Raw genomic sequence first — 10,706 nt, forward strand, 5'->3', positions numbered from 1 at the left:
AATGAAACATGAAGAATCGAAAGAAGGAACGAAAGGGCGAGAGGTAAAAAAAAAGTCAGGTAAAATCCAGCTACGCCACCGCCCACGCGCTCTTATCCAAGGGTTGACCCGGAGGGCCGACGTTCTTTGCTGCCGCAGGTGTGTTGTAAAATGTTAAAGCGCCACTAAACAATAAAGATTGATTGACCCAAGAATTTTTACAACACTCGATCCCACGATTCGTGTATTATACACGCTCACGGCTACCATTGCACGCACGGATTTTAACGCAGATTCGTTTTTCGATACGAAATTTATCGTAATTTACATACGATTTCACCTATTAGTTATATATTACGAGTTGTAATGTTTTTAAAAATACAGACAATCCAGGGAATCGAGATGGAAGGTTTATACGTAACATTAGGTGTTAAAATCTGCATTCGTATGATAAAAAACAGTCTGACACAAGAACTACGTATAGTTGTACTTACAGAAGTATATTTAAGCCAAGGACTTGGTTTCCACACACATACCTAAATATTGTATACCGAGGTGTGTTTTATCTCTTCGATTTCGATTTTTTTTTTATTTTATTATTATTCTTCTTCTATCCTCTTCTTCACGATCTTCGGTACACAAAATTCGGCATAAGGTAAGGCTGTAAGCCTTATATCGAGCCGTATAGACAGTTTGGAAATTCTTGTGAATTAGTTGGGCAAACTTTGTAGGAGCAAAGTATATAAGAAGAAACGAACTTGAGGCAGATCGCAAACAAACGATCAAACGAACTCCTCAAATATCGGAGCCTGCGGTTCTATACCTGCCTCTTAAATGCGCCAAGGTGGGTATAAAATTACCTTTCTATATATGTGTATATTTATATGTATTTACGTATATATACACGTATATTATACGTGTTGTAATAATTCGTGGGCCTCCGCCATGCAGCAACACTCGCGCAAACACTGTAACCCCGTGCCATGCACTTTGTTGATTTTTGTAATTTGTCTGCAGGAGAAGACCGGATCCTTTCGTTGCGACCGTTACATGTCCGTCCATCTATCCGCCTAATTCGGACTCTTCGTTAATGTGGGATATATTAGAGCCGCGAGGTCGCAGTGTCTTAATAAGAATTACAGGTATTGCGGTGAAATAATTTTAAACACGATACACTGAGAGAAATTTCATTTCTTACAGTATACTTACTTGGTGGAAAAATTAAGTAAAACAGGTATCGTTGAAAAAACTGTTTGAATATCGTTGGAATTACGAAAAACGAGCTACGCCTAACCGTTTTGCGCTATCGTCGATCCTTTTTTGCCAATTGCAACGCAAAATCAGTTTCTGAGGTTTACTCTACTTTTTTAGTTAAACAAGGCTTTGACGTCAACGTTACGTGAAAATATAACAACAGCGATCGTAATGAGAAAGAACAGTAACGGATACTAGACTTTCCGGTAACGGCTAGAAAACTAATTTTCATTTTCCACCTAGAACTATATTTTTCAATCGTGGTAAAAAATGAAAGGAACTAAAAACTTCTCACGGTGTATACAAACGTGCAGGTACAGGTATACTCTTGCGAGTAAAGTATTGGATGTATGTATTTTAGGGTAGCTCATTTTTTAACTTTACTTTTCGTCAAGGTGCTACTCGAATAACTTGTGACAAATATTGGATGAAAACAATTGTCGTAAGACTTGGAGGAGGTGGGAAAATATTTAGAGGTCGCTACCAATTATCGTAATATTTTTTATTCACATTTATGTGCACACCTTTAAGGACTTATATTGTGGTTTATATTTTTCGTATCGTGGTCCAATTAATTATTGTTCGTAAAAATTAGTACTGAAAAACGAAATTGGAACATCAAAGTGATGCGACACTTTTATTTCGGTAACAAAAATTGCTGTCCAAATTTCTCCGAGACGATTAATCTTTCGGATAAAAGACGAAAACAGCCAATTGCGGAATCGTTAGGCGCAGTTTGCTGTTGATTGGTGAGCGATTAATTGGACCACTGTACAAAAAATATAAACTAATATGCTGTACACATGAAAATAAGTTAATAATATTTCAATAATTGGTACCGACCTCTAAATATTTTCCTACCGCTTCCAGGTCTTACGACAATTTTATTTTTTTTTTTTTTCAATATCTGTTACAAATTTTTCGAGTACCACTTTAAATAGAAAAAAAGGTAAAAATTGAGCCACCCTAATATATTTATTCATTTCATGACAGAGAAAGAGGCGCGAATAATTCATAAGATATAATTCGAAATAAATGTAATAGTTGAATTTGAATTAACGGTGTTTTATCGCCGAGTTTAAATCACCCTCAACTCGTGCAGATCGGCCACTGTGTAATATTCGTTTTTCGAATACCAAGCTTTTGTAGAAAAAAGCGAATCTTTTCTACTCACAAAAATGAAAATAATCACGATTTTGTAAATCCAACGTATTTTATATCTAAAACCGTTGGCAAAATTGAATCCTTCTCAAATCAAACCATGTCACCTACTTTTTTTTTTAATACTATTTTGATTGGATTTGTAAAAAAGACAACCGTATGTAGATTAGCTAAAGTAATTGCTCTGCAAATGGAAACGGATAATTAACTCGTTCGGAATAATTGAAATTGGCATCTTAAAGTATATCGCGATATAATCAATCAACCGGAATTGCATTTATACATGAAAATTTTAAAAACATGACTTTTATCGTTTGCCTTCATAGCTATAATGGATTTAATATGTGCGTTTCTTTGACTACGATATTGGGGACAAAAATACCTTTCTATAAATGTTGTGCATCAGGTGCGTACCTGCTTTTCAATTTTTCAAACAATTTAAACCTCGCCTGAAGATATTCTCGATCTTATAAACCACAACATTTTCAAATCAGTTTGGTACGTGAAAATAGCTAGTCCTTTTTGAGGCTTGGCCCATACGGTATAAATTGCAACATGCAAAAGAAACCCAATCTATGGTGAACCGGACGATTTATACAGCATTACATAATCATTATCGAACAGGAGAAAAGTATTAAAAATTCTATTCAATTTAAGTAATCAATTGGAAAAAGGAACAACATTGTATTACGTAAAAAATTGAGATATTTCATTAGTGTATTGCTCAACTAGGTATGCAACAGGGTTGCAAAGAAGTCCTTCGCAATTCGATCCGTGGCAATTACGTCCGGCAAATATTATAACAATATGAAAATTATCAAGTAAATCGCGAATAAAATGAAAAAAAAAAAAATAAACGAATTCCGTTACCGTTGATCCTGCAAGGATTTCGCGTTCTACATGTGGGGCAGAAGACTTCTTCTCACTTCGTGCAGCATCCTAACGGTGAACCGTATAACAATAACGGCGACACAAGATGAGTTTCGATTTATATTAGCTGCGAGCCGTTGTCGGAAATGGACGAGTTTGTAATCCGGCGTTGTAAGTTTTTCCCTGAAGAAACAGAAGTCCTTGGTAATAATTACCAGCGTCCGAAGCAAGACGATCGTCATCGGCACCGACATATCGCACACCTACGCGTCGTACATTCTCTGTATAAAAGTTCGCGGGGCAAATCTTGTAACAAGAAAAAGTCACCCGTAAGCTCCGCCTCCTCGGGGATGAGCCGGACAACTTCGGTAGCTCGAATCCCAGGGGCGAAAGCGGACGACGGCCACGACGTTTGTCATGACACCGTGTAGTAACTGAGCTCGATCGCAGGCGAGCCGCTGGCAAGAGGCAAACACGTAACCGGGGGCGTCGACTTCGGCCGAGTCGAAGGAGTCGGGAGCCGGTTACCTGGAGGCAAACTGACCCAGAGCCGACCAATCGGCTACGAGGTGAACGGCGACGAGGTGTGACAAGGACGCGTCGAATCGTCACCTTGGCCAATGGGAGCCACCAACGTTGGGAAAAAGACTCTGGTAGGAACCGGAAAAACGGTACCGCAACGCGGAGGGCTCGCTGACGGTTATGAGGGGTGGTGGTGGGGCTGGAAAGAGGGAGCGGTCAGCCATCGCGGCCTTCTAATCGACGCTAATTAGACCGTCGGAGGCGTGGGGGTAGAACGAGGGACGGACGGAAGGACCGGAGGTGAGCCGCGGCAAGAGGGAACCGCATACCCGAGTCTTGCGGCCGCAGCCTCCAGGTTCGCCGAGTAGTGTGAAATATCGCAGTAAAGTGTGACAACGAGGTGTTCACCCACTCGAGGTGTACCCGAGCTACGTCGGCTGCTACGGGCCACCGTAATAATTACTTTGTTTAGTCAAGTGTTAGTGAGCTCGAGCCGGTGATTAAATCGCCTCTAATTGATAAATTCATCAGAAACCTGGAACCAGCTCTCGCCCCCGAAGGCGCGCATATATATTATATATACATATATATATATACATATATACGCAGACGCACAGACACACGCATATATATATATATATATATACGTGTATATATATATATATATATATATATATATATATAAGCAAATTAATGTCAATGATGCACTCCGCCGGGCTGCAGGAGCACCAACGCGGCACCAGCAACGTCCCAGGTCCGTCATCCTCGTCGGCAGCCCCCGACAGTCCGCCGAGGTCTTCCTGCTGCGAAAGGGACCGCGACAATCATCTCGTAGATGAGAACAGGAACGATACTCCCGGTCCCGCAAATTCCGCCGGTCAGAGCCTGTCCCTCACCCTCGAGGACAGGGAACTGTGGACCAGGTTTCAGTGCATCACCAACGAGATGATCGTCACCAAGAACGGAAGGTGCGTTCGTTACGCGATCGCGATGCCTTTGGTAGAACTACGGTGTTTTCGTTCTGAAATATCGTGACGAGTTCTCTATGATTTCGCATGTCAGCTTGTTGTGTTTGGAAGTGTTATGAAATTGACGGTTCTTCTTTTTTTTGTTTCGTGAGAACGAAATTACGACAGTCATGGTTATATCCAAATCTTTGTATGCTTTTTTTACGGCATATTTCAGTGGTGGTTTTATACGCTTCTTGAAGAAGTTTGGTCTACGGAATAAAAGCAGTGACGTTAACGCTGGGTCAGGCCTCGTGGACCTCATTTCGGTCCGTTTATAATCCAAGATTCTTCATATTTTTACAGAAACGATTAAATTATCTCTCGGCAACTCGATTGTTGTTCGCTTTTTTTCTGCTCGTTGACTGTTCGGAAAATCAGCCGTGGTTTGTTCAAATTCGAATTTATTCACCTTCGCGTGATGAAAACTCGTTTGCTTCTGAGTTCTAGTTGGATAGTCTGAAAATTGATATCTCGGAGGTTTTTTCCTGAATAATCCTTGTTCCATGCGGCTATAACCATCGATTGCTGATAACCGATTCATCAAGTGTCAATAATACTTATCTTCACTGTAATCCGAAGAATTTGTAGATATTTCAGAAAACAATCAGTGCCAACGCGTAGATCGTGAATATAAATTTCTTAGTCTCCGTCGATTAAATTTATTCACCTCATCGCATTTCTCATTCGATATATGAAAAAATCTAAAAATTCGTACATCATTGACCACACTAACCGATCGCGAAGTGCAACATATTACGTGGAATATCCAAGCAGCTTCGCAGTACAAGTTTTTTGGGAAGTTTTAGTGATGTTATTTATTCCAGGCGGATGTTTCCTGTGGTCAAAGTCATCGCCAGAGGATTGGAGCCGGCGGCCATGTACACTTTGCTTCTGGAGTTCGTGCAAGTCGATCCTCACAGGTAAATCCGGACCAATCGCGGTAAATCCGGTTTCTTGTCATTATTCGGTAATATGCGAGAGGTGTGCAGAACGTGTAACGAGCAATTCTGTACCGGTTAATACCTCCGAAGGATGACTTCGACAATAATCGTTCTCCAGTTTACGCTGCAGAAATGTCAGCGGTACGATAAGCTACATATATACATCTTTGAAATAGTTTGTTGAAGTTAACTGTGAAGAAGCATAATACTTTTAACGTCGTATTTCACTCCGGGACTCGGCTGACGGGTTTTACAGCTTGTCGATTGACACGTTACTACAATATGATTCCTGAAGACGAGATAACCTGTAGTAAAATATCAGGTTCCTCGCGACGAAAGCTTTTACAACGCCGCACATATGAGGAGGCAATAAATTGAATATAGGTGAGGGTTTTGGATCCACAGATTATTACGCGTTAGAAAAAGTGTTGGAACCTTCGAAGAAGATGATACGCACTTCTTGAATTAGGTTAACGCAAAACTTGTTACGATGTAAATGTATAAACTTTTTTCTGTCCAAACTGATCGCGGGAGAGCTGCTAAAAAAAGAGTTTTAGGCTTGGTCGGTACACCTAATGCACTTTGAGAATTTGAAACAAATAGTGCGAGTCAAGCTACATTGAGAACGAGGCGTTAATTAGGCTGATAGTTTGCCGGCTAAATTGGTGAAGAGATCGGACCTGTATTTTTCAATTTTATATTAGACTGTAAACCTTCTGGTTTTTGAATTACCGCTACTGCGAGGCAAGAGTGCAATTGCGAGTCGTAAACACGGGCGTTGACATGCTACGTGTTGTATCGTCTATTTATGTTTAACTGTGTCGAACAGAAAGCAACGGCGAAAGTTTAGGGCATAATATTTTCATTTCATAGCTCACAGCTAGTCATTGCAGGAACAAAAATTACGTGGTAACGAAACCGCGCAATGTAGGAGGGAAAAAATAGGAGAATTTTAATGTCACGTGACCGCGACATGAGCTACCGGCAATGTTTGATCAACGTAATGAGATTCCACCTTGCAATTTGCTCCTACGATATTTGTATGGGCGAGATGTTTTCTTTGTTCGCGGTGTGTCGTAATTTTTAAATTGAGAGAGAGAAAGAGGGAGATAAAAAAGGATAATCAGCAATTTCCGATTCTTATTGAAATATTAAATAAATTTTTGTGTTCGGACACGGAGGAAATACCGATGTTTAGGTGCCGTTTGGGAGTTTCGTAACATGACGGTTCACGACAGAGCGTTTCACAATATTCCACAGTTACCACCGCTAAAGAAGTTTCGCTTCGAAAGAAAAAAAGGGACGAATCTTGCGTTAGTCAAAGACTGCGTTAAAGGAACACGGTTAATCCCAGTTAGGTCCTGTAAATATTGAGAGTTTGACGAAAATCACAATGCAGGTGGAAATACGTGAACGGGGAATGGGTGCCAGGTGGAAAAGCGGAAGTGGCTCCACCGAACCCGATCTACATCCACCCGGAGAGTCCGAATTTCGGTGCACACTGGATGAAGGAGGCCGTGTCCTTCGCGAAGGTCAAACTGACGAACAAGTCTAACGGAAACGGACAGATAATGCTGAACTCGTTGCACAAATACGAACCCAGGGTGCACCTCGTGAGAGTTGGTGCCGAGGAGCAGAGAACGGTAGGGTTTCGCTATTGCGGCGTTAAATTCCTCAGCAGTGGTAAATTTACTCCAGCGACTCGGGAAACTCATCTATTTTTTCACCTATCGCAGGTCCTTACCTACAGATTTCCCGAGACGCAATTCATCGCGGTGACGGCCTATCAAAACGAGGAAGTAACTAGTCTCAAAATAAAGTACAACCCCTTCGCGAAGGCCTTTTTGGACGCGAAAGAGAGACCCAGCGATACTCAATCATATCCGCAATGTAAGTGATGTGCTAATTACGTGTGTATTAATTATGTATATTCGAATACATTTACCAATAATTGCCAACTGTGATAATACATAATCAGCCTCGTTGCCTGTTCGCGACTTTGTGTAAATGTGGGTACACTGAGAGAAATTTTTAGTTTCGGTTACCGCTCAGTCCTTAACTATTTTCATTTTTTACCACAATCGCAAAAATATAGTTCTACGTAGAGAATGAAAATTAGTTTTCCAGCTGTTGCCGGAAAGTCTAGTATCCGTTGCTATTCTTTATCATTACGATCACTGTTACTGTATTTTCTTGCAACTGTTGCGAAAATCTAATTCTTAACAATAACAGACGTTAAGGCCTTGTTTGACTAAAAAAGTAGAGTAAACCGAACGAACTGATTTTGCGTTGTAATAACCAAAAAAGGATCGACGATAGCGCAAAATGGTTACGCGTACCTCGTTTTTCGTAATTCCAACAATATTCAAACAGTTTTTTTAACGATGCCTGTTTTACTGAATTTTTCTAGTTACTGTAACAAATGAAATTTTTCTCAGTGTACCAGCGAGAGCAATCGATGTTTCGATGATCAGGTTTGGTTCACATTGCAGCTGAAATATTTTCCGAGCTTTGAACCGAACCGATGACGTGTTCTTTTCCTGCAGTTGAATTTATTCTAAATATTACTTGACGTTGTAGACACTGGTACTTGGTTCCTACCGCAGCCGACTATGAGCTACGAATACAACCCTGCGTCAGCCCTTGCCGTCGCCCAAAGTCAACCACAAGGCGGCTCGACCAGTCTGCCCACCTCCATTTCGGTAAATCATAAAAACGCCTGTAGACCCGGACCTTACACGCTCAGGCCGAAGTACATTCAGGACGGTGAGTCAAATAAACTCCCCATCACTCCATCTTCATTGCACAGACACACGTGTTTACGATGTTGATTATTCGAGTCAGTATAATATTTTTTTATAACCGAATATGGTGGTCCTATACACGAAATGAATTCAGTCGGTACAATTATTACTCGCCTCGAATGGTCTTCAAATTTCAGCTAAATGAAACGAACGATATCTAAATCACTTGAAATCACACGATAGCGGTGAAGAAATCACGCGGCAAACGTTGAAATTTACGAAAATTGTTGTAAGTCTTGCTTACGGTAAACGCCGAATTGTTTCAATTCGTTAAAATTCTATTGATTTCTAGTTCATCGTTTACTTTCGTTGACTTTCAGTTTACCAATTGATTTCGAATACTATCTTCCAGCATTTTCGGTCATTCCCACCGCTGTCCAATGATTTTTTGTGATTCTACCATAACCAATCCGGAAAGCACCGAAAATCGCCTGGACGGCTAGTACATAATTTAAAATCGGGCGTAACAATGAAAATCAATGTCGATGAATTGAAATCATTCGTTTGATTTCCAAGCGAATGGCTTCTCGACTGAGACCAACTGCATAGAGATCTGAAAAATAACAATCGCGACCCGAACATTTGAAGCGCTTTCTAGCCGTCCCTTATCTATTCAAGTCCCTGAACAACAAAGCAACCATATAAAGAGGTTTTACGACTTCTCAGAGCAACACGTCGATCCCTACGGACCGGCGCTGCTGCATTCGACGACGTACGTCGGCTGGGCGCCTCGAAGTCCCGAAGCGCTGGCCGCGGGTACTTTGCAGGATTGGCCGCCAGCCTCGCCGTCGCCGTCATCCTCGGCGTCATCGCCGTACGCGCACTCTGGGTCGGCTCCAGCGACGACGACGACTTCCTGCACGGTCTACGTGCCATCGGCACCCTGCAGCACGGCGACACACGGCCAGACGCACTGCGGCGATTCGTCAGGGTGGCTGCACCCCTCGGCGTCCCCGAGCGACCAGATGCAGCAGCCGTATCTGAACCTGAACCTGCATCTGCACCACCAGATATCCCCGTATCCCCCGGGCGGTCCGAGCCTCCATCAGCCGCTGAACGGACCCGCCGAACCGGACGAGTATCACCCGGAGTACCACCACCATCCCGGGCAGTCGCTGCATCCCCATCAGCACCACCACCCCCAGCTGCATCTTCAACATCCCCAAGGTACGCCCTCGCCGAATTCGGTCGCCGAGTACGAGGCGCCGAAAGAGATGCAGAGTGTCCAGGGGTACCCGGAGCAGGGAAACCCAGAGGAGGACGTAGCTAGCGAGGCTGGCCGGAGGTTTTCCTCGGTCGTCGATCACCATCATCGGCAACACCATCAGCAGCAGCAACAGCAGCAGCAGCAGCAGCAACAGCAGCAGCAAAGGCAACAGGACGCATCGGCTGCCGAACATCAGTCGAACTGGTCACCGCTGACACCTCCGCCTGCGCCACAGACTACCGCTATTTGACCGGGGCGAGGTAATCCACCTGCATTACGGTGAATTGAGAAGTGGAAGGGTCAAAAACATGGGCAACGTACATAACGAGTGAATTTCGTAGGCTGAATTATCGATTTTCGTTACCTTGCCGATGCTAAAGGTATGATCATATTATTCTTGCTGTATTTTGCCTGGCGTCGGATAGCGGTAGTAAAATATTTCTGCGCTGGATAAAATCGTGCAGCCGAAACAAAATCACAGGTGAACCAACGGCGGCCATTTTGATTTCACGCCACCTGTGAAATCTACAGGTATCGTGGACACGTTATTTTCAACGAATTGACAAACACGTTTCTCACGATCAGTTAAGGATGTATTGGCTATACATTCTCAACTAAAAGTTAGTCTCGTCGACAATATTGAATACTTTATGATAAAATAAAAATCGGAAAAAATCAACCACTACAATAACGATAAGAAAATTAAATTTGAATAATAATAATGCCAAAAAGTTATCGATAAATTGTCTAAGTAAAACATTGTTTAACAAATTTTCGGGGAATGTTTTTTTGTCATGTGAAATGAATTTGTTGATTTTTCTGAATGCGCATGATTTTTTAAAGAATTTTTGCATTATTTTGAAATTATCGTTAGCGAAAATTTAAAATTTTGAACGATGGAGGAAAAATCGTGAATTTTAGATACGCTTTTCGTAAAAACGTTGTACATTAAAATTAA

The 10,706-nt window shown here is 42.1% G+C and overlaps 1 protein-coding gene across 1 annotated transcript; it reads left to right on the forward strand.

The window, feature by feature from the left end:
- The first annotated feature begins 4,488 nt into the window (after window positions 1-4,488).
- Window positions 4,489-10,618, forward strand: LOC107219824 (T-box transcription factor T). Its single transcript, XM_015658166.2, has 6 exons — window positions 4,489-4,754; window positions 5,621-5,716; window positions 7,137-7,380; window positions 7,474-7,627; window positions 8,318-8,503; window positions 9,208-10,618. Exons 1-6 carry the CDS (start codon window positions 4,489-4,491, stop codon window positions 9,996-9,998), a joined length of 1,737 nt encoding a protein of 578 aa, XP_015513652.2. The 3' UTR covers window positions 9,999-10,618.
- The last annotated feature ends 88 nt before the right edge of the window (window positions 10,619-10,706 follow it).

This window comes from Neodiprion lecontei, chromosome 1 (assembly GCF_021901455.1).
Source record: "Neodiprion lecontei isolate iyNeoLeco1 chromosome 1, iyNeoLeco1.1, whole genome shotgun sequence".
NCBI lineage: Eukaryota > Metazoa > Arthropoda > Insecta > Hymenoptera > Diprionidae > Neodiprion > Neodiprion lecontei.

Coding starts and splice junctions, on each gene's coding strand:
- LOC107219824 (XM_015658166.2), top strand. CDS start 4,489: ATGCACTCCGCCGGGCTGCAGGAGCACCAACGCGGCACCAGCAACGTC. Junction 7,381..7,473: donor GTGCCGAGGAGCAGAGAACG/GTAGGGTTTCGC, acceptor CACCTATCGCAG/GTCCTTACCTACAGATTTCC. Junction 7,628..8,317: donor TACTCAATCATATCCGCAAT/GTAAGTGATGTG, acceptor TTGACGTTGTAG/ACACTGGTACTTGGTTCCTA.